At 37.1% G+C, this 26,306-nt stretch overlaps 6 protein-coding genes across 9 annotated transcripts; 3 read left to right on the forward strand and 3 right to left on the reverse strand.

Moving 5' to 3' along the window:
- The first annotated feature begins 2,594 nt into the window (after positions 1-2,594).
- LOC108050333 lies at positions 2,595-8,224 on the forward strand. The gene is made up of 3 exons (XM_017131968.1): positions 2,595-2,860; positions 6,593-6,880; positions 7,335-8,224. Exons 1-3 carry the CDS (start codon positions 2,806-2,808, stop codon positions 7,685-7,687), a joined length of 696 nt encoding a protein of 231 aa, XP_016987457.1. The 5' UTR covers positions 2,595-2,805; the 3' UTR covers positions 7,688-8,224.
- Positions 8,225-8,442: 218 nt separating this feature from the next.
- Positions 8,443-9,302, forward strand: LOC108050336 (ventrally expressed gene D protein). Its single transcript, XM_017131970.2, has 2 exons — positions 8,443-8,558; positions 8,619-9,302. The coding sequence occupies exon 2, from the start codon at positions 8,619-8,621 to the stop codon at positions 8,862-8,864; it is 246 nt and encodes an 81-aa protein (XP_016987459.1). The 5' UTR covers positions 8,443-8,558; the 3' UTR covers positions 8,865-9,302.
- Positions 9,303-9,427: 125 nt separating this feature from the next.
- LOC108050332 (KH domain-containing, RNA-binding, signal transduction-associated protein 2) lies at positions 9,428-11,808 on the reverse strand. The gene is made up of 6 exons (XM_017131967.2): positions 11,558-11,808; positions 11,376-11,497; positions 10,951-11,315; positions 10,526-10,615; positions 10,297-10,382; positions 9,428-9,994 (listed from the first exon to the last, which is right to left on the reverse strand). Exons 1-6 carry the CDS (start codon positions 11,718-11,720, stop codon positions 9,861-9,863), a joined length of 960 nt encoding a protein of 319 aa, XP_016987456.1. The 5' UTR covers positions 11,721-11,808; the 3' UTR covers positions 9,428-9,860.
- A 389-nt stretch (positions 11,809-12,197) lies between these two features.
- On the forward strand, positions 12,198-12,821 carry LOC108050335 (DNA polymerase epsilon subunit 4). Its single transcript, XM_017131969.1, has 2 exons — positions 12,198-12,429; positions 12,485-12,821. The coding sequence occupies exons 1-2, from the start codon at positions 12,261-12,263 to the stop codon at positions 12,769-12,771; spliced, it is 456 nt and encodes a 151-aa protein (XP_016987458.1). The 5' UTR covers positions 12,198-12,260; the 3' UTR covers positions 12,772-12,821.
- Positions 12,822-13,117: 296 nt separating this feature from the next.
- On the reverse strand, positions 13,118-16,309 carry LOC108050331 (KH domain-containing, RNA-binding, signal transduction-associated protein 2). Of its 4 annotated transcripts, none has more exons than XM_017131964.1 (5): positions 15,919-16,307; positions 15,347-15,851; positions 15,185-15,286; positions 14,457-14,638; positions 13,118-13,721 (listed from the first exon to the last, which is right to left on the reverse strand). In XM_017131964.1, exons 1-5 carry the CDS (start codon positions 16,172-16,174, stop codon positions 13,576-13,578), a joined length of 1,191 nt encoding a protein of 396 aa, XP_016987453.1. In that variant the 5' UTR covers positions 16,175-16,307; the 3' UTR covers positions 13,118-13,575. The 4 variants fall into 4 exon arrangements, with proteins under 4 accessions (XP_016987453.1, XP_016987452.1, XP_016987455.1 ...); XM_017131963.1 differs by having other exon boundaries at positions 14,457-14,641; XM_017131966.1 differs by lacking the exon at positions 15,185-15,286 and having other exon boundaries at positions 15,919-16,309.
- A 69-nt stretch (positions 16,310-16,378) lies between these two features.
- On the reverse strand, positions 16,379-20,862 carry LOC108050041 (polyserase-2-like). Its single transcript, XM_044456528.1, has 6 exons — positions 20,847-20,862; positions 19,330-19,887; positions 18,023-18,071; positions 17,842-17,966; positions 17,608-17,786; positions 16,379-16,408 (listed from the first exon to the last, which is right to left on the reverse strand). The coding sequence occupies exons 1-6, from the start codon at positions 20,860-20,862 to the stop codon at positions 16,379-16,381; spliced, it is 957 nt and encodes a 318-aa protein (XP_044312463.1).
- Positions 20,863-26,306: the final 5,444 nt, after the last annotated feature.

Raw genomic sequence — 26,306 nt, forward strand, 5'->3', positions numbered from 1 at the left:
TGTAGATACATGCAACATTTGCACTGTACAAACAAACAAACAATTAAAATTAATCTACGAGCGTAAAACAAAGTGCATTGCATTATGGATCTTGCACAGATAGATCTCTTTGAGTCTGTGTACGCTGCACTGGGAGAAAACAGTTGATATGATATCAAAAGACCATTTATTTTCTTTTCTTTTTATCAATGGCATTAAACCATTTATTGCTTTATTTAAAAAGCACGTTCCGAAAGACTTTTATTAATGGAATTAAACAGAATTTGTAACCTTAGACGTGCTACATTTAATCAGCACGTTTTCAATGAAATGTATTAATGGAATTTATTCCTTTTTTAAAAGGTAAATTAACATGCAAAAGGTCTATATGTTCTTCTATTATCATTAAAAGCTAGATTTTTTCTAAAAATAAAAAATAAACGTTTTGTAAAATTTTTTGGTAAATTAATTCTGACTTATGCTCTAATTATGTAGGAATTATGGATTTACTGTTTAATAAGCTTATTTTTTCATATTTATATTTTTTAATATAAAACATTTTAACTATATTAAACTTGTTGCTACTTACGTGTTGACGAACAAGACTGAAGTGTTTTTATCGCAATATGCAAAAATTATTTATTTTTTTGAGCACAAAGCGTACTTAATTTAAAAATGCTTTATTTTCTCTAAGAACTATATTTTAAAAACTATATATTCCGCAAACTTGATTTTTTTTATAGTTTTATTCAAGAATTAAAAATTATTAAGTACATTTTATTGTTGCTTCTAGAAAAATTTGTACAACGTTAAAATGCACAAGTCTTGTCTTAAAAATGTTGTGTTCCTGATTTTCTGAAGATAAACACGATTATTTAAATTAAAGTAGTTATTAAATTAATAAAATCTTTAAATATCTGGAATCTATAACTTTTAAGGATTTACTCATATCTTGAGATTTTAGCATTTGAATTGAGTGTTTTTTAGATGTTTCAGGTTTAAAGAGCTATTTTTTATTGATTTCAGTAAGAACACAAAAAACATTATTCTTTTTTGGTTTGTTTTTAAGTGTAAATATTTTGTTTATAATAAATAATCTGTTGTTTGTTTAAAGAAAAAATGAAAAAAAAAGCAGAACCAGATTTTATAAAATGAATCTTTAATTTTTTAAGTGCTGCTGATTATTGTGATTTTCTAAACATAGTGCTCTATAGTTTTGAAAAAAAAAACATTTATTTTCAGTGTCAGGGGTGCGATGTTTGCGTTTCTTTTTCTTGGGTGCCAAGCTTGTAAACATCCGCAAATTTAGAACAATTACTAGGGGATTCAGATCGGGATTCTGTGCGGTGGAAAATGAAATGGGAATGAAAAGGGGATTAAATGGGCGTGGATATTAATCAAATATTTATATTTACACACACCAGTGTGTTGGCACTGGTATGCATTCGTAGAATTTCCGAGAATTCATTTCTTTCGAAAACAAATTAATCAAACAACAAGGGCGACAACAACAAAGTTAAAAGCCAGCAGAAGACTGGAAGAATAGAATGCTGACAGCAGGAAAAGTCGAATAGCTTGGGAAATTGAAATGTTCCAAGAGGCGCGCAGACTCCATGCGCCAGAAGCTTAAGAGAGGGTCCTAAGAGTTATTCCACTCTTAGGCAGTTGGCAACGCGGTCATCGCAGTGGGTTGGAGTGGGATGGGTAGATTGCACCAACTGCAAGGGTATGCTGGAAAGTGGAATTGACCTAGTCTCTCTCTCTCTTTCGCTCACGGTCCTGGCTTGCCAAGTGGGAAATTGGTATTATCTAGTCCAGCGAATGCGTCGCTTTTCCGTATTTCCAATTGGGCGCTCCTGCGACTGTGCAACATGAGTCATCTGTTCTCCTTCGCGCCTTCGTCGTTATTCAACTTTTATGCTGGCTCTCTTCCTCCTTTTCCTTCATTCTCAGGCATAAACAAGTACAGCGGAGCTTCCAAAAATGGATAATAGTTTCAAAAAACCGTTACTAAACTTTCAAATTGAAAATTTTCAGGAATTATCCATCCAAACAACAAAATGTTGGGTAATTTAACAAATCAACTAAATTTATTTCAAATGCCTTATTAATTATTAATTTGCTAATAATTAATAATTGACAATTAGCTTTCAACAGTTTCAAAATTTTCTTTTAGGATGCCACATTACATTTGTTATTATGGCTTTAACTGATAATTTGATTAATATTTTAGATAATTAGATATACCTTAGAAATCATAAACACAAACCATAATTCTGGTAAGCAAAATATTTTAAAGCATAAAAGGCCATTAAGGGAAAAAATTTTATTTTAGAAACTCGAAGACAACAGTTTTTTTTATGACCAAACTTAGATCATGTAATGTCAAATCCAATAAGATAATTTTATTCCAATCAGAATTCCGGACTCCTTTAAACATACATACCCTAATTGGATTCATACATTTACCTCATACGATTCACCATCCTTTTTTATACTATTGACTCAAGAACAATAGTTTTCGTTCCGAGGTAGCACTGTACCTGGAATCCCTCCGTCGGCATTCGCAACCGCGCTTCTTATTTCCCACTGGCAGTCCTCGACGAACAACAGAATCGAAAACGACAGCCCACGCAAAAGGGCATAAGACACTCGAAAAACCTAAGCCACACAAACAAAGTTCAGTGTCTCGGCCGCCGTTTATCCTCCAAGTTGGCAAAAAGCGAACGGGTTCTGCAAGCACAGGAAAGTGAAAAGGATTTCAAGGAGTGGAGATTGGCAAGCCGTTCCAAAGGCATAACCCTCAATCATAAACAAGCGACAGAAATGAGGCATCTCTGGCTGCTGCTCCTTATCGCCTGTGGATCTGTCCAGTTTCCAGGTAAAAATCGGTTGCATCTCTCACATCTTTTGCCGCATATTGGGTTCCATTAAAAAAGACAAATTAATTTTCGACTCAATTTGTAATCTTTATGTGCAGTGGATTTTTTTTTTTTTTTGGTTTTTTTGAAACATATGCGGGTTTCATAAAAAAATAGAAGGGCCATCAATGGCTTAATTTCGTGGAGAGGCACAAAGAAATACTTATACATTTCTTGTTTGCTCGCTGCTTCTTATAACCCACTCATGGACGCTAATTTGCATAATCTAGAGATTATAATCCTGGGGAAAATTTCTACGGCACTTGTGTTTGTGTATGAGTTGCAGGCGCTCAAGTAATCGATGGATTACATTGCACTTACCCCGCTTTTTCCGCTGACCCAATAAGCGGAATCTTAAACTGTACAAAAATAAAATATATATAACTGGAATTGACTCATCATTAGAATTATTCACAACTGTTCACAACTAATTTAAAAATTCGCAAGAAGACTACTCATGAATCATTGAGGTAGATGGGAAAGTTTGTGTGGTATACCTATGCCCGAATTCAAAAAGAAATGTTAATGTGATATGATAATGCGAATGATGTTTCAATAGATATACACTAATAATAAATTAGTCATATAAATCTGTTATAATCTTAAGAAATACGTATATCTTCTTACGGGGATTGCCTCATCACACTTACATCAGTTTCCAGTAGCTTAGTATTCACCAGAGGTTGCAATTTCGCCATCCCCACATGGAACCGGCTCCAAACTCCATAAAACACTTGTCTGCCACCCAAAACTATCAAGCAAAAGTGCTTCATAGGGTCGCCACGTTTATGGCAAAGTATTCCTTAAACGCTGACTGGGAGTTATTAAAGGGGGCGGGGATAAAGGGGGCGGGGATAAAGTGGGCGAGGGGGAGGGTTGAAGAGTTGCCTGAAAGAACGTGTGTCATTCATTGAATTGACGACAATTTGGGAACCACTTGTAAGCAGGGCATGTCTTGAAGATGAAGATGGTACACAGAGGGAAAAATTTGTAAATTAAACTTTTTACTTTAGTAGCAACAATAACACTGAAGCCGAATATTTGAAAATAGTATTGGCGCAAAAATACTCAAAAACGTATTATTTATCTATCTTATCGATTTTGAGATATATAATATATTAAGTATAATTTTGTTCTTATAAAGTTAATATCCCTCGGAATGCAGATGTCTTAATGACCAATTCATTTTTCACAATTTCATTTATAAGCGGTAAAATCTTGCACAACTTATTCTCAGACGGAAAATACCACGAACAAATTTTTGAAAAATTACCGCTTATTCAAAAACGAGTAATGTATTCATATTTATTTGTATATATACATACACATATATCATAACAGTCCGCATCAACCCAATCAAAAAAATATTATAACTAATTAAAAACTACAGCTTATATTTATTCTATATACTATTTATAACTCTTTCTTAAAGATTAAGATCTAAAGAAATTAAAATAATTATTTCTAGGGGATCTATTGTCTGTTTAACAATTTTTAAAGTATTTGATCTGTGAATTTTAAATGGTTTTTCTGTGCGTGTATGTGCATTGTGTAGTGCTTCCTAATAGAGAAATTAGTGGAACAGTAAATGAAAAGGGGGTCGGGGTGTGGGGAGAAATGAGCACATTGTTAAAAATATCAACATGATTAAAGTGGCTCTTGAATAATTAAGCAACTGGGAGTGGGTCTGGGGAGCTGTGGTAGATGAGCTGTCAAAGGGAACAGAATATGGCGAGGTAATTGCCGGATCATGCGTGCGTTCCAGGGTTATTTGTGCGGCTTATCGATATTAATTATAATACGGAGAGGACAACAGAAGCGTGGGATTGAATGGGTTTGTCATATGAGTTGACAGTTTCCCTCGAACGACTGTGCATTAACTTTCTACAAATATTGGAGGCGCTTGACCCTGAAAAGTTTTCAAAGCGCCTCGGGCTGTAAAACATAACCTTTTTATTTTTGGGTTGGGATATCGTAACTTCCGATTATATTATATGTATATGTATATTTATTTTTTGGGTTGAGCATTATACATTTTCAAGAAATTGCTTAATGTTTGTCTTACTAATAAAACAAAATAATTGAGACATTCTTCATGCCTATCCCATTTGAATTTCATATTCTAAAGCGTGTTCCAAAAAAACATTTGAAAGCACATAATAAATTAGGAACCGCATTAATGATATGCAATATTGATAAAAATCAAAAATAAACACTTTTTAAGTAATGAGAATTTGTCTTATCTTAATTTTTCTATTCGATACGCCCCTATATCTTAAATTCTTCCCCTCTATTGACTGCTCAAATATTGGAACACACTTTTGTGGCATACTTTTGGGCTAAGAAATCCTCCTGAAACCCCACTGAGCTACAAGTAATAAATTAAACTTGATCCATATTATTTTTATGATTCAGAAAGATAAAACATCCCCATTTCCCGATGACCCCATTCGCATTTTCCGGGCAAACACAAGACAGTAACTACGCCAAGGCTAAGAAAGGTGTCCCGACATGTCTGCCGATGTCTTTTCATTTTTCCTAACGAGAGTGTAAACAAAACTAATAACTCTGGCACACACACCCCCGCCTCACATAAACCCACGAATTATATATGGCAAATTGGCAATTTTCGCAGCCATTAAGCAATGCGCTAAACGTGCAAATGACGCAACCTCAGCGATGTACATACATCCTTGAGCCAAATCCAGATACATATATGTATGTATATATTCGCAGATGTATCGAGTGTGTTAGCTTGCATATGCTGAGTACTCCCGAAAAGAATTCCGTTCCGTGACCTGACCTCCAGCAGGAGTTGTAGCCATCATATCACTCCAGAATGGGCGTTGACACGCTCCCTGGGAAAATATATACAAGAGGGGCTTGGCTTAACTTGGCCGCATATTCCGTATTCCGTTAATGGTTTTATGTTGCCTTCCGTGGTCTTTGTGGCTTAGGCTGGCTTCGAAACTATCACCGAACACGGAAATCTGGCCCAGTACCTTCTCGAGTGCTTTTCAATGCATCCACTAAAAAAAATTCATTTGATGATATTTCGCATAATGTTTGAAAAAAAACAGAATTTGGTATTATACGAGTATATCTCAAAACTTAATGACGGTATAGCCTTAAAGTACGAACATATTTATCATGTGTGTTACAAAAATCACTAGAAATTTCTCGAAGCATTGCTTTCAAAACATTACACAAGAAATTGAGTTCATTAAAATATTTTTTTGTTAGTTTCAAAAGTTTTTCTCTCTAACATTTGGAATATATTCGCCGTTCATTAGGATTGGCGTAACATCTACGAGTGCCATAAAAATGTTAAGCCTTCTAATGCAATGTCTTTAAAGTTAAAATTAAATGCATTTAGAAGCCGAATCTAAAATGAAACTCAAAAGCTATTTAAATTAACTGAAAATTGAAAACGGAAAGTCAAATCAAATCCTTGGAGGTTTGAGTTGAGAATATTCGATGTAGATATCAAATTATAATTAATTAATTCAATAAAATATTATATCATGATTACAAAAATACCAAATAAAAATTAAAACTTAATCGACGGGAAGCATAAGTCCTAAAAAAAATAAGGTGTAAACAAGTACGAAATTTGATTTTAGCTAATTTTTTTGGCCGTGTAGCATTAGCTGCGTGTGTGTGGGGCTCAAACTAATTAAAATTTATTCCAGGTGTGCTGACCTTGCCAGAGGCACTCCCAGCCAAATCTTCGTCAGCCAGTGGAGGCGGAAATGGAGGAGGAGCTGGGCGAGGAGTCACTGCCTCATCAGCAGGAGACACCGGCGCCGACTACAGCGAATATGAAGAGGAGGAGCAGAAGGGGGCTCCGGGAAATCTGGCTAAGTCCACGGCTGGTCCCAAAATCCCCTATCCCTACTTCGAGCAGACTGACGTGAATCTCTATGTCCCGAATAACACGACCAGTGTGAAGCTGGAATGCCCAGTAAAGAATTACAACGGTAAGTTCGTAATTTAAGAAGTTCTTTAACAATTCTAATTGCTTAAATTATGACTTAAAAACTAAGCTATACAAAATCTTCTATTATTCTCCGATTTCATTAAGTAATTTATTTTAAATTCAATTTAAAACACAGTTTTTTGTTTTATTCAAATGATTTTCCTTTTTAATTTATATCATTAATTTCGATTTTATAACTGTTTTATTAATTAATATGAACTTTCCGGACTTCAAATTTAGCCATACATTAACAATTGCTTACATATTTGAATTTCGACTGTTCTATTAAATATTTTCTGGTAAAAGCTAACATTTTGTAATATTTGTAATCGAGAAAACTTTGAATACATCTGCATATATTGTACAAATATATACAATGCATTTTTTGTACACCTTTAATGCTATTTTTGCTGAAAAAGTCCCAGCCAAGTATTGATTTTTTCCGTTTTTTAAAGCACAACATCACGTGGTGCTCTGGTTCAAGGGAACAGTGCCCGTCTCCAACGACCAGAACATATTCAACCCGATCTACGGCCTGGACAGCCAGTTCGCCCTGACCGTGCCGCTGGCGCCCAATGCCACGGAGGAGCGGTACGAGTGCAAGGTGATGCCAAATGCGCGCCGCCAGGTGACCATTCGGTTTGGACCGGAGCCAAGCACCCCGGCTCCGTCTCCGTCTCCAGTTTCGGTCTCGGCGGTGACCTCAGCCCCGGCCAAGGATTCGGCGTCCCACGGACGGGACATTAGCCTCTGGCTGCTCGGCCTCTTCTTGGCCACTCTCCAACTGGCCGTGTCCTTCCGTTTCTGAAGCGGGCCAAGTTCAAGACCCCTCTTAAATCTGCACCACCGGCATTACGATTGGAGATGCGCACCGCAACAGATGAGCTTGACATTGGGATGTAGCCCTGCGGTCACCTACGATTGCGATCCGAGGGAATCGATGGCTTGGCCAATTAAGTTAGGTGTTGCTTTGTTATTGTAATATATAGGAAACCGACCCTATAGATTGTTTAAACCACACTTCCAACTCTGCTTCCTGTACTTCCAAAATCGATGTTTTTGACTCCTTTAAAGTAATATTGTTTGTCATCCACTTGAATTTAGATATACTATCTATAGGATCGAATTAGCCTAGTGTGATTGCTTTAGTCTTGCGCTTAACGAGTCGAGAGATTAGTACATAATTGATTTTAACTTAGCGGAACAAAATGCGATACCAAGTGGCTTAACGAATCATTGTGAAGGATACTATATATACAGATATATATGAACAGATTATGAATACATAAAAACAATGTATGAAATTTTGTCGGATGTAAAACTGAAATAAACTAGAGCTGCTATAGACCCAGCTGAATCCATTCAACGAAATCCACCCCTATATGCAGGCCGGCAGGATTCAATGGCGTACTTTTTGGGAGTGGGAGGGGGTAGGACGCACGCGCGACAAGGACAACAAAGCGCCGAGGTCCCTATAATGCAGCTGCAGTTCGGTGGCGGAGTGGGAGGAGGAATTCCGCAATGTGCGCAGGGCCTGGCGGCCATATGGTGGCTCCTAAGGGTGGTGGCACAAGCCTCGAGCGAGAACTTTAGTTTCCGGCTCAGTCTTCAACTGCTTAGCGGCCAGGACACACAGCTAGTCAGCGGAATAAATCAGCGCCTCTTCCCGAACAGCCAAGGTGAGTTCTCACAGTTCAGTGGTTTTCCAAGGAAATCGCAGTAAGTTCTCCATCCTTCAGATGATACCGCAAAACGAGAATCCGCCTTCGATCCAGGATACTTACATTGAGGAACCCCAGTTCTCTGACCACTGTGGCCAGAGTCGTTGTGGCCAGGCACAGACTGCCTTGGAGGTCTATCAAAGAATCCTGCATCGAATTCATAACCAGCCCCAAGAAAACGACACAAAAGCTAGTGAAAACGATCTGATGAAGCAGATTTGGCTGGCCAGCTTTACGGGCAGGCCCATACAATATAATTGTTAGTTAAAGAAGCCCCACGATTGCAATACCATTGTTAAATATATACAAATAAATTTATAAGTTTAAAAACCGAATTCAAAGTGGCTTACAGTTGATCTAAAATATGCTCAATCCGAAAAAGTAAAATTACAAAAGATAAGATAAGATATTTTTTTAAACCTTTATTAGTTTGTCCTTAGTTTAAATTCCTTATCACTAAAAAGTAGAGCTACTTACCCATAGCTTAGATCTGAAACAAAACTGTATTAGGAAAGAAGTATGAAATTTTTTAGTTATGCAGCAACTTTAATTGTTTATTAATTTTCTGTTTGGTTCATTTATAAATTCATAATGGTTTATTAACTTATTTTCAAACGCCTTTTAATGTCTTGTAGTCCAAAATGGATTTTGATCTGCACTTATTTTCATTTCATTAAACAATGTGATAATTTCATCCCGTTTTATTAATTTACTAATTTATTTGAAAGAGATATAACTTCTGAATCTACTGCTAGTGACACATGTATTTAAATATGTATGCATATATTGATTGTAGAGGGAAGGATCGGGTAAATTAATCGATTCGATTTAGTTGGATCTGTTTGGACAGTATTTATTGATTTCATTAATTGCGTTTCATTTTATTACACATTTTTGAGAATCATGGAAATCAATATTTTAACATAATGGTATATATTGGGCTTATATGATCTGTTGACATGGTCCAAAAGTCTCGCCTAGGCCTGAAGACTTTGTCCTGCACGCCAACAGTTCGAACATTTAGGTTTATCCGATGATTAAATTAAGATTAATATTATGTTCTTGGAAATTGATGGCGCAAGTGCGCATTTGTATTAATGTTATTCATTCATAGCATCATTTTAAATGCTGCTTTCTTCTTGTTAGGCCAAGAATAAATTAGGCTTTAGGTATATTCATAGTGCTCCCAGTATGGGATTTATAACATAAACATCGTCCTTAGTTATCATTTATAGCGGTGTGTGGCGCAGCTCAGTACTATTATTTATATTTTTTGAGTATGGTATACGGATTGGGCTTATATGACTTGATGGGCGGTTCGCGCATACGTTTCATGTCAGTCGGATATGGACGTTTATATGCCGCTGCGTTTGTTGGTATTATTGATGGACGTGCTATAAAATTGTTTCATTATTATTTTTAGTAAGTTATGCGTGTATTATTACTATATAAAAAAGTATTTCGTTATTTAAAATTAATCATTCAAGAGTATTATATATTTTTGCATTGAGAAGTTCTTGTTCATTCACTGGTATTGGTACTGATACTCCAATATGACCCAAGGAGCCCCATCCAAAGTGCAACTCAAAAATATTGGGGAGTGCGTGGAAGGCAAAGGGAAATCTTATCTAGTAGACCCCGGCACTACGAATCTACGGCTGAAAGAATTAGAAAATCATGCATGGGCTCCACTTACGTTTGCTGTACTCATAGCCCGTGGGTGGACGCTTGGGGGGCATACGGTGTTCATACTCGTAGGCCACCTCCTCCGCCTCATCGACTCTATAAGAAATAACAATGTTAGTTGCCATATCAACGAGCGTTGGCTAAGGTTTAAGGCACTAATCAGACGCGAGGACTCTTCAGTCCTTTATTCCTGCTTGGGTCATTAAATGATACAAAATTATACTTTACAAGTAACTTACTCGGGCGGATTTTCCGCAGCTCGCTTGATCAAATTGAGGTACTTGGGGGCGCCATTGCTGCTGCCTCCAAACTTCTTGTCGAAGACAGATCTGTAAAAAATATTTAACTTAGATACCGATTCCCTATCTTGACCCTCTGTATACCATCTACTCTACTTGCAGAAAACCCTTTATTTCTAAAATAATATGTTATATTTTAGGTTAATATTTGTTCTAGAATTTCCTGCGATAAAAGTACCTTTGGTCCGTCAAGTTTTAAAAACGTTTTTATAAGGGTAATTAATTATAATGGTATACAAATCTTTCTTGGTTATTATGCCTTTTGTAATTTAACTGAGATTTATGGCATATTAATAATACGGGATGCATTGATGATCTGGTTAAGTCGCGAGGGTATACAGAGGTTAGTTATAATGTCCTCTCACCTGTAGGCCTCCAGATTGGGTCCATGGATGCTTTTGGCCGACTCGGGATCCATTTCCATTAGCTCGCGCAGCTGCTCGTGTGAAACCTCGTCATTCTTGTCTGGAATTAGATACTTACGGATCTCGGCCAGGGCGTAGGCTATACGGGCATAGCACTCTGCCGGCGTGGCCACCGTGCTGACCTCCAGGAAGAGGTCCTTTTGCAAGTGGGCGTACCTGGGATCGCCCGAACTGCGCAGCTGCTCCTCTTTATTTCGATCACGGATCGAACTGCGTCCCTTGATTGCTATCTTGCATTGGGTCTCCTCTTGTAGACGGCGCAGCGAATTGCCCTTTGGTCCCAGGATCTTGCCGGTGAAGTTGAACTGCCAGGAGGTGTTGGGGGTAAATAAAGACTTGAGAATATCTATGTATGTAACACCCACCTTCGGATACTGCTTGACGGGAACGAACACCTTTTGGGTAATCTTCATCGGCTTCTGTTTGTACACATCTGCGTGGAACTCCTTGCCGGGAATTCGACCAGTACAATAGACGCGGTCCACAGCTACAAAGTTCAAAGTACCATTATCACGCACTTTTACATATGATGGCAAATTGATTTTACCCTCGTCGATTAGCAGCGAGCAGAGTGGAAATTCTGCGGACAAACGCTGGCGCTCCTCGTCCAAATCGGCCAGAAACTTTTGGGCCACCTCATTTAGACGTGGCTGATGGTCATGGGTGGCGGGTTTCTCTGTAAATTCGCTTGGTGGTTCCATTTTTATCATATCAATATTAACGGAACTATTTTTCAACAAAAAACCCAGTCGGAAAAACTGTATCTATAACAGTGCTCAAAATGGCCGCAGGGCTGCCAAACGTATAGCCTGTCAATAGTGCTGTCAATCTTTTCAGACCGATAAGTTTTTACTGATTTTGACATAAATGTCTTGATATATCATAATTTATAATTCAATTTCAGTTAAACATTTAAATAAGCTAGTCTAAACATAATTTTTGTTTTTTGTGGAATTTTATACTCGGAAAAAATAATTAAAACAGGTTTATAAATTTTGATAAGCAGCTAAAAAAGGACAAAACTAAAGTCAAATTGGTTTATTCTGCTCAAGAATTAGCAGTTGCACTGATTTTTTTAAAAACACCGGAAAGCCTCTTACTTGGAAAAACTAGCTAAAAAGGTAAACCACTAGGATAAAAGAGTTACCAACCTCTGGCAAACACGATAAATAGCAACATCGATATTTTTGGCGGCTACTGGGCTGCTCATCTCTAATATTGTAGTTTGTTTTCCCTTTTTGTTATAAACAATGGCCAGCGAAGACTTATTTGAATTCTCGGAAGATCTGGACCTGGAACAAGCCATGGAGACAGAGGCAGAGGAACCAGGCGAAACCGAGGAACCTTCAGAAGTTATAGAGGAAACACCGGAGAATCCTCCAACGGAAGCGACCACAGAACCCGTTGCAGACAAGCCGGGTAAGTTATAAGCACAAAAACTAGGATGATACCTAAATATTTAATCCCTTCCCAGTGACGAATGGCCACAAAGCCTCTGGTGACCACGAGGCCAAGATGACACAACTTCCCTTGGCCAGGATACGGAACATAATGAAACTGGATCCAGATATGCATATGGCCAACAATGAAGCTGTGTTTACGGTGGCCAAAGCCGTGGAATTGTTCATCGCCTCATTATCCCGCGAATCCTATACGTATACCGCTCAGTCCAAGAAGAAAACCATCCAAAAGAGGGACGTGGAAATGGCCATATCGGCTGTGGACAGCCTGATGTTCCTGGATGGAGCCATGAACTTTTGAACGCGCTGTTAAAACCCCAAAGAAAATACTTAAACAATGAAACAATCGTATATTATTCTTTTCTTTATTTTGGGATATTTTTGCGGCAAACACATTCAGTTCTAATCGGCCTAATGGTTAAATGTTAAAAATAATATTTAAGTTATAAAACAATTGTTGATTCGCAAGAACAAACAAAATAAAAGGAAATCAAAATTATAAACGACAACGTTGAACGTTTCTCAATACTCATTTCTCGTGGGAATTTGTAACGAAGCCGGCATTTAGTTAATTTATTTATTGCTGCTGTTTTGTTGTAAATAATTCTGTCCGCAGGCGATACTTACTTTGTTTTTAGGCATATATCTGGGGTTTATGTGTTGCTTTTATTGTTGGTTTTATCTCCATAATCTTATGAAACAATATTTCCAAAGCTTAGTCTAACATTACGCATTGATTAATTAATTGTTTTGGGGATTTTTGTTTGTGTTTTGTTCTTTTTTTGTATTCGCTTTTACTAGCATTCATTGGTTTTAAGTTTTTGTTTTATTTTTACAATCATTTCGAGGATAAAATTTGTTGCATTGATGATTTTGTTTTTAACACAATTCAAATATTGGACAACAATTGCAATAAAAAGTTACGTTTTTCATTTCATTTTTGTTAAGATAGTATATTTAATAGGTGTGCATAGTTGGATTGTTGACTTTAAACATATTAGATAATTTGTTTGGAATATATTTTATACTTTATGCTTAACTTTGTTTAGTTGTGGTTGTTGTTGTTGTTGGGGTTGGTTTCTTGGGATTTTGGAAAATCGATGGGTTAACGTATTTTCGGATATGGAGCCGAGCGATAACGCACGCTTTCACGAGATCGGGATCCAGTTTCGTAGTGAGCAGATGAATGTGATCCCGAGCCCGAGGTTGTTGGTCGATATGACGATGATGAACGACCATTGCTTGGTTTTGCTATTTTGGAAAGAATTTTATTTGTTGTTTAGATTTTAAATTGTTTTTGTCTCTGTGGTGCTGTTTTTTGGTTTTGTTTTTCATTTGCTTAACATATGTATATACATTGTAAAAAAAGAAAAATAAACTGTTTAACCGGTTTTGAATGCACTACACCCTACGAAAAGTTCTTATATTTAGTAAAATGCATTTTCCACGTTTCGAAAAAAAAAAATGGTTTCACAAACCATTAAGTTTGTATTTTGTATTAAAACATGTTGTACGAATATTTATTGCGTTTTCAGCCATGAAGTTTTATGAATTTGATTTCAAAGTGTGAATTTAAGTAATTTGATTGTTTGGTCGATTTTGTTTTATTTTTTGCTCTCGCTTCTTGTGAGTATGTTAGTAGTCGTCCAATTAATGAAGATGATTTAATTGTCGCTATACGCTTTAGTTGATCTCGCCTCTGTTCAGGCATAGTGCATTTAAAATCTTGTTAAAATGGGATGGGTTGCCGTTTATCATAATTTTGGTACGCGGTTTTGTGGCGATTTCTGTTTTTGCGTTTTCAATTTTCGTCGCTTAGTTGGATATTTTTTGTTTTGCGTTCGAGTTTTTTCTTTTAATTGCGCGATTTGAGTTTAAACGATTACATTGCTATTTGTCGTATTCTTTTTCTTTTTTCATTTTGTTTATTTTTACATGCCTGCTGAGGGGAAAAGATTAATTGCTCTAAATAGCTAGATATCTTACCTGGATAGGCCGCCGCGTAGGAAGAGGAGGACGAGTGGGGGTGATACTCACGCCGGTAGTCGCGCTCGTAGGAGCTACTGTCATACTGGGCGTGGTGGGTCGAGTGCTTGGATGTTTGGGGCGGCGGTGTGGCATAGCGATCGTATTCCCCGTGGTGGTCGTAAAGCTCGTGGTCCCTGGATCTGCTGAAAATTTTATGGTTTTTAAAAATTGTCCTGTAGCATGGAATTTCAGAAAAATTATAGCCAGAGAACGTCTATTCTAGTATCATGTTTAAAAGAAATCTGTCTGATTTAGTTCCACTTCTTCAAAATCCATCAATGCCAAATGGTCATGATCGCTACCGATGTTTAAATATTTTACAAAATAATCGAATTTTATCTCTTTTCTACAATTCAAACCAATCAAAACTAAACGATTTAATAAACTTCAAGAAAACAAACTTTCTAGAATTATTTAATGAGTTTTTAAATTGATTGCCTCGTTGGAATTAGACCTCTTGTAAAAAATTAAGTTATAATGTTAAGGACGGATGGTTCCAATGACTGCTGTATGTTTAGTTAATCCTCTCGATATCGTCTCGTAAATGGAAAGTGATCAAAATGAGAGGAGGCTAATTCAATTCATTTGGTGATCCTGACCAAGAATAAAAACTCTATTAGCGTCTGGATTTGCCCCCTCTGTAACGGCCTCTAAAACGATTATTAACTTGATTGAACTTATCCAACCTGTGTGTCTTGACAATGCCATAGTTAGGATCGTCCATCACATATCGTGCCTTCTCCAGAATCGAATAAACTTTGGGTTTGGAGGAAGCAGGAGGTGGAGTGCTGTGACGAGACGAAATCCTCAATAACCGATTAAAAATGTACTAAAATAATCGAGCTTACCGGGAACTATAGGCGCCATGATCGCCGTACGACTTGGAATAGTGGTGGGACTTCTTGTACATGCGCTCCTTGCCGTCCATCTCGCGCAGTTGCTCCAGCCGAATGTCGTCGTTCGCATCGGGTATCATAAACTTACGAATCTCGCCCAGCGCATAGCTGATCCTGTGATAGGCCTCCGCTGGAGGGGCCACCGTGGATATCTCCACGTGCAGATCCCGACTGAGATGGGCGTACTTGGGATTGCCGGAGCTGCGCAGCTCCTCCTCCTTTCCATGGTCACGCATCGAGTTTCGCCCCATCACCACCATCTTGCACATGGTCTCCTCCTGTAGTTGGCGCAGCGTGTTGCCCTTGGGGCCCAGGATCTTGCCAACGAAGTTAAACTTGGGATATTCCTTGATCGGGAACAGCACCTTCTGTGCTACGCGGATCGGCTTTTCGCTGTACACGTTGGCATAGATCTCGGGCTTGGGAATGCGGCCGCTGACCAAGATCTTCTCCACCTCTGCGGGCCGTGAACAATCGATTAGATCCGCTTAAATAGGTCTTACGTGTATCAGGGCCAAACTCACCGTCGTCAAGCAGGCGCTTGGTGATGATGTGTTTCTTCTCGAGCGTCTTTTTCTCCAGCAGGCACTCCTGCAGGTAGGCGTTCGTCTTCTCGTTCAACTGGGGCGTGTCCCGGAGGGCGGCGTGGCTGGTGGTGTGTCCACCGCCGTCCGCCTCCTGATTCTCCGGAGCACCGGTCGCCGCTGGCTCCTCATCGCGTCGCTTCCGCTTGTAGTCGGCGGCGTCCTCGTTGTAGTCCCTGTCGTAGTCACGCGGCATTCCGGCTTGGGCGATTTTGTCTTTGTGGAAGTTTAATTTTAGAGAGTCCCACTACTTGGAAAAATTCTACTCCTGTAGAATTAGTTGGCTGAAAAAATATGTATGTGGTAGCACGGATTCGATAGCACAGTGTCGATAGCACTGCTGCTTGGTAATGATGGGAGTCGGGTTATCGATTACACATTCGTTTGAAAAATAGCTATTCTAGGGTCTAGCTAGAAAAAGTTCATCTATCTATTAAAAAACATAGGATGTTTAATAAATATTAGTAAACGACTGAATTGTCGAAAATTCAATAGAAATTTTTAGCAACTGAGGGAAAGATTACAAATTGTCTCTGTTGAATTGTTAAACATCATTAAATATTAATGCTTGCTGCGTTTATAGAGTATTATAAAGCTTAATAAAATAGATAGCAAGCAAACATCGATTGCCGCGAACATCAATGATTCTCCACCTCTAGTGTGGAAAGCACTTTATATTATTTTTTTTGTTTTATAAATTTATAAATTTATTTAAACGTCCATCAACCAACTTAATTTCTATAATTTGTTCAGTATAATGAGAAGCAGATAACATGAATGCATTACAGGGATAATTGACAATTTTTTATAAAAATTTGACAAAAAAAATCTATTACCTTCGCTTTAGTCCTCTTGTAATCAAGGTGTTGGTGGGAACTGTTAAAAAAAAAACAGAAAAAAATTGCAGTGCTTTCGAATCGGCAGGAGGAGTTCGAAAGGAAGGCTGTGTCGTCAGCATAGGTGGCCAGAAGTGTGCTTGGTTCATTAGGACACGGTAGATCTCAAGTGAACAGGATATAAAAAATGGGACCCAGGACGCTTCCCTTGGGAACGCCAGCACGAGCGACTATCTCCTCTCACCACGATCACAACTACAGTGGTGGAAAATAATAAAAACGCGCTGATATTCCCGCCACCATGTTTAACATTTCTAATTGTATGCTTTGGATCGAAAGCAGTATTTTTTGGGCGCCTTGTTTTCCCATTCGATCCGAACATATTTGTTTTAAAGTAAGAAAAAAACTCAGTAATTCATCTTTAAAAATCAATTTTATTAATTACAGTCGTTATGATCTCTTTTTATAATTTTCATGAAAATGGAAATCTGCCTTAAAACAATTTAAAAAGTATTTTTACAGTGCAAATTTTTGAGAACTCCAAATAAAATTCAATGATAGCCGTTACAAAAATCGGAGACTTACAATTTGAAATCGATATTTATTGATGAAATTGAACAGTACTTGCGATCCACTCCGTAAGACTCGTAACATTTGTAATAACGTGCCAACCATTATATATATAACTGACAATACCAAATAAAACGAACCGTTCCTTTCCCGAATCCATAACCACTTTTCCCAATATTTCGCCTTTTCCAAAATTCTTACTCATTTCGGTGGGAATTCTTACACAAACGTCATCCTTTCCGACTGATCTTTGGACATTCCATGAACATTCGCTTGAATCGATAGTGTTAACGCTAACAGCACCTTTAGTTCCCACGTAGTCAAACACAGTAAAGGGCGATAAAAGTGATCCAGTCTGTTGGAGTTGTGAGTTTGCAAGCATACAGATCGGTTTCATATGGTCTGCAAATGAGGAACTCAGTAATCGGTCGGATAAACTTGTAGAATAATAGCTTACCTGTGTACGTCACCAGTGTATTAAGTCTGAGCAAAGCTATATCATCTTCATTATTTGAATGCTTAAGGACTAAGTTAACTCCGTACTCTCCAAAGGACGTCTCTTTTCCCATTACATCCACTTTTCTGAGAAATAGTTTAGATAGATAGAACATTATTATCAAACGTTTAAGATTACTTACAATGAAGAAGCAGGTTCCCGTAAGTCTCTGGCATTTGCTAAGACGAAACCTGTAATTGGATAAGGATTAGCCAAAAGTTTACAAATTATATGCACTTAAATATAATATATTTATAGTAAAAAAATTGGTAAACGCTGGTAGAGGGTATTATAATTTCAGTCCGAAGATTTCAGGGTAGTAAATTTCGACCTTATAAAGTATTTATAGTAAGATCTACCTTAACAGCCGAGTCCATCATTCAGTTCTTGAGTTAAAATTTAAAAGTCTAGTTATATTGCAGCTAGTTTATGTATGTCAGCAGATAGTTAATTAGGACGACTATATCGTATAGCTGTTATATAAACGTCCAAACTTTGGGAAGTTTATATACCCTTGCAGTTATTATAAAATGACTACATTCCGATTTCTATGCCTATATTTTTAAAAACAATGAAGCTATGTCGATTTGCCATCGTCTCTAAGGCAGCTATATTATATTGTTGTCCGATTGTGACAAAGCTAAAAGAGTAATTGTGATATAGTAAATAATAAATATATCTCAAAGGAATATTTTTATAAAATTAAAAACAGTAATATAACAATTTTTTAAATTTGTATTTTTTTTTAATTTTTAGATTTTTCTTTGGGAGCCATATGAAATAGATGTCCGATTTTTATTTAATTGAAACCGTAATTCCATAGTATTAAAATATAACCAGATCCCGAAAAAACAAAAAAAAATGTAAATCAACAAATTTATATTTCTTAACGTTTTTTTCTCCGATTGTTTCTATGGGAGCTATCTGATGCAATAGAAAGACAACTTTTGGGAAAGTTTCAAGCCTATAGCTTTAAAACTGAGGGACTAGTTTGCGTAGAAACGGACTGACGGACCGACGGGCATGGCTAGTCCGGCTCTCCTGGTAATGCTGATCAATAATATATATACTTTATAGGGTCGGAAATTTCGCGTTGACTACTTTTGACTAATTTATTTAACTTCAATGTTTTTTAAACATATACCCAAGAAATTTTATGTATGGTAATCTTATACGATTTCAGGAATAAATTAATTAATAATTTAATTCTTTAATAATTTACAATTATTATAAAATTAGACCGAATGCTCCCGTAATGCATACGAATATCTGGGAAAATCAGGACTTCTGATCAAATAAGTATAGTAACTAGCATAACTGCAAGTTTATATGCATATGTATTTACACTTCAACTTGCTAAAGCAAGCTTAGTTTTTGTCAAACATTAAATTGATGTTATACCATATTGAATAAAAATGGTTAGGATTAGTTTACCAAACAGATACATACGGTTGGTGATCAGCACGCCCTTGGCCATGAAAAAACGTCCAGTAATTTTGGCCCTTAAGTTCGATGAAATGGTATCTCCACCGCAGTCCTTGTACAACCACTTGTCTTCATCCACGTCCGACTCAAACCGTAAGGGCAACTCATTAACATCTTCGTTCATGTTTATAGCTCCCTGGATCCAGTCCACATAACTAGACACTCTGGTGAGCACTGATGTGTTATTGCAATCTCTAGCGCCAACGCTTATAATACCGTGCTGCACTTCGCGGAATAATTCGTTAATCGTAACAGTTATGCTCAATGGACCTCCGGAATCGCCACGACAGGTGTCTCCTTCAGGGTTACCAACACATATCTGTTCCGAAACTGGTGTATACAATAAGTTACGTTCGCACACGGTTGGATCCAATATGTCAACGGTGATGGATTGAAGAATTTCCGATTCCAGTCGGTCACTTGTTGTTCCCCAGCCAAAGGCCTTAAACTTTTGCTCGGCCGTGTACTCCAATCTTTGCTGCGTCTCCTTATTTAAAATAATACAGATTGGACGAACGGTGGCTGTAGGGAATTGTGTTTAATATCGTTTGCTAATTGCTGTTATTAACTCTAGTTTACAAAATCAATTCGACTGCAAAGATGTAAGTTCGGTTTTAAGTTATCGTTTGAATTCACTGATTAAGAAAATTACTCTTACAAAATTTTGCAAAGTTAATTTACACTTTTTTACGTTTTTATCACGAGTTCTGCCCAACTGATTTCGGTCATCTAAGATATAACTTTAATATAACTTTTTTAACTCTCCCTTTCACGTTCTAGGGATTCGTTTGATAATAAAGGAGCAAAAGTTCGATAAAATTCAAAATAACAGCAAGGGTCGCCAGAATTTATGCCACATTTAAATATACACATCTTAAACAAAAATTGATTTTGTAGCTTCTTTTAGTTAACAAAGTCAAAATGATTGTTTTCCCAAAAAAAATACATAAAAACTCGATATACCGGCGTACTGTTGAGTTTATAAAATCCTTGAACCAAAATCAGTTATCCAGAAGTAGAAACAAAAACCCAATCTAACCTTTTTAAAAAATGTTAGGTGTCTAATTGTTTCGGGAAACCAAACTTTCATCTTAAAATTCATTTTCGATTTCATTTTGTAAACTGGCTTTCACATACCACTGTACACTACGCTTCTCGATAACTTAAGCAGACCTATATCATGCTGATGATTTATGTTGTATAATCTGTGCACTACTGCTCTAGTGACATTGTACTCAGGGGCAGGGTCACTTTTTCTGTATACTCCCAACTTTACTGATCTGCAATCAATATAAATACATATTATTTCAAATTGATTGTCTTTAAAATGTTCACTAACTCAATAAATAAAACTCAAATCCTTAAATAAAGGAAACTGTGAAACGGCGATAAGCCGATTCGTAGCAAAGCTTACAAAAAAAATCGATAATTTACTTCAGATTTTTCCGGTGATTTTCACTTATGAAATGTTTATTACTTACAGGTTTTCTTGACCATCTATGCAATGGGCGGCAGTTAAAACAAAACCTAAAAATTAAGTTTAATATTATTGGGTAATTGTAAGTTGTTTAAAAAGTACTAACGTTTGTGAATCAGGGTGCCGCCACACAGAAAACCAGATTTATTTCGTATGGCTGCCATCCAGACAGCATATTTTTCTCCTGCATTAACTCCATTTACAACTCTGGCTGAATTTAAATGTCCACACTGTTTATCTAACAAAAAAGAAGTTCCCTGGTGGCCAGTTAACAAACCGAACAAAGAAAGCAGAGCGAAATAAGTCTGCATTTCACGAGATTTATGAAACGAATGATACTAGTTTTCAGCTCAGCTCAAAACAGTTCATTTTCGCTGATCAATTTTTTCATGAATTCTTCTAAATTTAAAAATTTTTTATAGCTATATTTTAATGATAACGCGTTAATCGTACGTCGTTAAAATGGCACAAATTAAAATTTCTGAAGAATTGTTCTTATCGCTGGACTTTGACATACATAAGTATGTACAGGGGTGGTCAAAAGTATTTGCACATTTCTTATGAGTAAGTACGTGTAATTTGTGCAAATACTTTTGACCACCCCTGTATGTTTATTTCCATTTTTTTTTTAGATTGATAAAATTAAAATTTCACCATCCTCAGCATGATACGAATTCAAACATTTTTTTCGCATTCCTAAAATTTTGATGCATGACCTTTTTATTTTGAGTTATCTGCTAAACTTTTTTTACTGCAGGGTGTTCTGGGAATAAATAATAAGACACAAAGCAAAAGTTTCATAACCATTTAATTTTGTAACACTTGTGGGTATACAATGTTTGTTGTTGTTTCGTTTTTGGCACAAATGGCTATTGGCTGTTGGCTTACATACACGCAACATACAATTGACCGTGTGAGAAGCAATTCGCACTTAAATCTAAGCCACATAATTCCAAAGTTTGCCCCTGGGCTTTATTGATTTTTATTGCGAATGCCAATCTAATTGTGAACTTTTCTTTTAAATTGAAAAGGTGTATCGGTTGGAATTATTTGAATTCTATGGATTAGGACATCTTCACCTTTGAATGGGCCCACTACTATTGTTGGTTCCACTAGATTGTTCATTAATTTCTTGACTGCCAGTCGCGTCCTTTTGCAGAGTTTCGGTTGATTGATGTTTCGCAACAGGATGATTGGCAGATCAAGTGAGTTCAAAAATTCCGTTGGGTATTTACGGCTTCTTTTATTTCCACAACGGTATATATTGACTTATATGTACATACATAATTTCCACAGCCTGAATGCCCAATTGAATTTCATTATTAAGTTGATAGACATCTTTATTTTTGGCGACAAGTATGACTCGATCGCTGAACCAGTCGTGATTTCTATAATTTCTTTCAATATTCGAAAATACTTTTTGTATGAGTTCTTCTTTGGATGAAACTAAATTTCAAAAATGTAATGATATTTCTCTTGACGTTTCATCGACTGGCAGTCTTCCGTTCCCAATGTCCAGTAACTGTCGTGAGAACTCCTCCGTTCTGCAGCTGAACACGCATATTTGTCGTCAACTTCAATGAATGTATGTATGTACATACATACGTGTCGCCACAGGCAAACATTTATTTCGTCGGCTGGTGTCGATCGAGAAATTACTGGTAACGTTTGCCTTAAATCTCCTGAGAGTAATATCAATCCTTTCCCGAATTGCTAAGCGTTTCTTCTCAAATCGTGCAATGATCGATCAAGAGCGTCTGTAAAACTTTTCCCATACCCGTTTCTCTGGAAATAAATTATGTGGAATTCTCGATGATTTGCATATTCAATGGCAACTTCAGAGCTGAATGCTCAGTTCTTCCACAGGGCAGCTATTCCCGATGAAGCGAGTGATAATATATATATATTCTTGATCAGGATCACCTCCTGAGTTGATATAGCCATGTCCGTCTGTCCGTCTGTCTGTTTCTACGCAAACTAGTCTCTCAGTTTTAAAGCTATCGAGTTGAAACTTTGCACACACCCTTCTTTCCTTTGCACGCAGTATATATGTCGGAACGGCCGGGATCGGCCGACTATATCCTATAGCTGCCATATAACTAATTGATCGGAAATGCCATAACTTTGGTGTTTGTAAAGTTAGAAAGTTGGAATTTTCTATGGGTTTTATATTTGGCCAATCAATCCGACTTACCAAATTTCATAAGGGTCGGCCGACTATATCCTATAGCTGCCATATAACTGATTGATCGGAAATGCCATAACTTTGATGTTTGTAAAGTTAGGAAGCTGGGATTTTCTATGGGTTTTATAGTTGGCCAATCAATCCGACCTACCAAATTTCATAAGGATCGGAGGACTATATCCTATAGCCGCCATATAACTGATTAATCGGAAATGCCATAACTTTGGTGTTTGTTAAGTTAGGAAGTTGGGATTTTCTATGGGTTTTATATTTGGCCAATCAATCCGACCTATCAAATTTCATAAGGATCGGCCGACTATATCCTATAGCTGCCATATAACTGATTGATCGAAAATGCCATAACTTTGGTTTTTGTTAAGTTAGGAAGTTGGGATTTTCTATGGGTTTTATTTTTAGCCAATCAATCCGACCTATCAAATTTCATAAGGATCGGCCGACTATATCCTATAGCTGCCATATAACTGAACGATTGGAAATGCCATAACTTTGGTGTTTTTAAAGTTAGGAAGTTTGGATTTTGTATGAGTATTAAGAATGCATCATATGAATAATTTTGGAGAATATAATTTACAGAGTATTCTGCAAGGGTATATCAACTTCGGCTTCGCCCGAAGTTAGCTTTCCTTTCTTGTTTTTTCTGAAATTATTAATTATTTAAGTTTTACTAATATACTATTTTTAATACATTTGCTTACCTCAGGCAAACTTTTTAAAAGTGCAGGAACAGAAAATCACAGTTTTTAGGCATCTGGTTAATCTGACAATTGTGGCGTTATTATTGTCAAAGCAGCCATTTAATTTAGTAATTTTTGCCCGAATGCCGGCTAAATTAGGAAATAATTTACACAAATATTTGCGCAATAAAAACGAGCACGAACCCAACCCAAGCCGTTTTGTTTCAGTGTGAGCAGCATTCACCAAAGGCATCCTCCAACTTTTCTAGCAATTATTAATACTGCGCAAACAATGCAAAGTATATATGTACAGCCATTTTGATCAGTCTGCGGCATTCCCCATAAGCTAATAAAATCACAGATAGAGCGACCAGTACTGCCGCAAATATTCGGTGTCAGACCCATAAAAGTTTTTTATTCTGGTTTTAATATATAACGAATATTCGCTTACACACTGCGCGAAAAATTCTGAAAATCATCAAATTTGGACCGATTTTACCCTATTGTTCCTATGGGAGCTATAGGATATAGACGTCCGATCGTCACGCGCTTTTACTCTAATCAAGGTATGCATAAAAAAAATACGATTTGGAAAGATTCATGTCAATAGCTTATATACTGCGCGAAATATCCTAAAAATCATTAAATTTTAACCGATTTCACCCTATTGTTCCTATGGGAGCTATAGGATATAGACGTCCGATTGCCGTCCGTGGCTATATCGAATCCTCTATTGATCCTGATCAAGAATATATATACTTTATGGGGTCGGAAACGTTTCCTTCACTGCGTTACAAACTTCTGACCAAAATTATAATACCCTCTGCAAGGGTATAAAAGCACCAAAGTTGTAGCATTTCCAATCGTTCAGTTATATGGCAGCTATAGGATATAGTCGGCCGATCCTTATGAAATTAGGTAGGTCGGATTGATTGACCAAAAATAAAACCCTTAGAAAATCCAAACTTCCTAACTTTACAAACACCATTTCCGATCAATCAGTTATGTGGCGGCTATAGGATAAAGTCGGCCGATCCCGGCCGTTCCGACTTATATACTGCGTGCAAAGAAACGAAGGGTGTGTTAAAAGTTTCAATTCGATATCTTTAAAACTGAGAGACTAGTTCGCGTAGAAACAGACAGACGGACATGCTTATATCAACTCAGGAGGTGATCCTGATCAAGAATATACAGTCATGGAAAAAATAATAGAAACTACAATTTTTTTTCGTATTTTTTAAACTTTTCTTCAGTCAATTTTTTTTTTTTTTAAGTTTAATAATTTTGATTGATAGTTGATTCAATTATGTGTCAAAATATACCAAAACAATAATTTTCAAAAAACGTTATGAACTAAAAAATAATTTTTAAAATTTTTAGGCCTGGAAAAAATAATAGAAACGACTGAGTTAATTCTATGAAAAACAGTTTTGTAGCTTCAAAGCCTATTAGTTTAGATGGTAACTTTAATATATAGTTGTGTCACCGCTATTTTTAATGACTTTGGTTCAGCGGTGTCCCATTGAATCCGCCAAATTGGCACAAATTGATGGTTCAATGGAGTACCACTCAGAATTCACTTTCTTCAACAAATCTTCCCTAGTTTTGGACTTAAACCCACTAAGCCTCTTCTTTATTATCCCCCAAAGGTGCTCTATAGGATTTAAGTCTGGGGACTGCGAAGGCTATTCCATCAAGGGAACTTCGTAATCTACAAACCATTTCTTGGCCAGCTTCGAGGAATGGTTCCGGTCATTATCCTGCTTTAACCAATGTATTGGACCAAAACCCGACTGGGAAAAGCATCCCCACAACATGAGTTTCGCACCTCCATGTTTAACGGCTTTAATAGAGGACTTTGGATCGTGGGCGGTATTCTTAGGGCGCCATACATGTGGTTCCCCATCAGATCCAAACAAATTCATCTTGGTTTCGTCCGACCACAACATATTTTTCCAATTGGAGCGCAATAAATGCACCTTCGCGAAATGTACACGTTTGTCGATATTTTTCTTGCTGAGGTATGGTACCTTTCGATGTGAATGGGCTTTTAGATCGGCTTCAATTCAGCCTATTTCTTATGGTTCGACTTGTAACCGGTGCATTCAAATCATTATACCCTTGCAGAGGGTATTATAATTTTGGTCAAAAGTGTGCAACGCAGTGAAGGAGACATCTCCGACCATATAAAGTATATATATTCTTGATCAGGATCACCTCCTGAGTTGATATAGCCATGTCCGTCTGTCCGTCTGTCCGTCTGTCCGTCTGTCTGTCCGTCTGTCCGTCTGTCCGTCTGTCTGTTTCTACGCAAACTAGTCTCTCAGTTTTAAAGCTATCGAATTGAAACTTTGCACACACCCTTCTTTCCTTTGCACGCAGTATATAAGTCGGAACGGCCGGGATCGGCCGACTATATCCTATAGCTGCCATATAACTGAACGATCGGAAATGCCATAACTTTGGTGTTTTTAAAGTTAGGAAGTTGGGATTTTCTATGGGTTTTGTATTTGGCCAATCAATTTGACGTACCAAATTTTATAAGGATCGGCCGACTATATCCTATAGCTGCCATATAACTGAT

The sequence above is a fragment of the Drosophila rhopaloa genome, unplaced genomic scaffold (genome assembly GCF_018152115.1).
Source record: "Drosophila rhopaloa isolate 14029-0021.01 unplaced genomic scaffold, ASM1815211v1 contig_115, whole genome shotgun sequence".
NCBI lineage: Eukaryota > Metazoa > Arthropoda > Insecta > Diptera > Drosophilidae > Drosophila > Drosophila rhopaloa.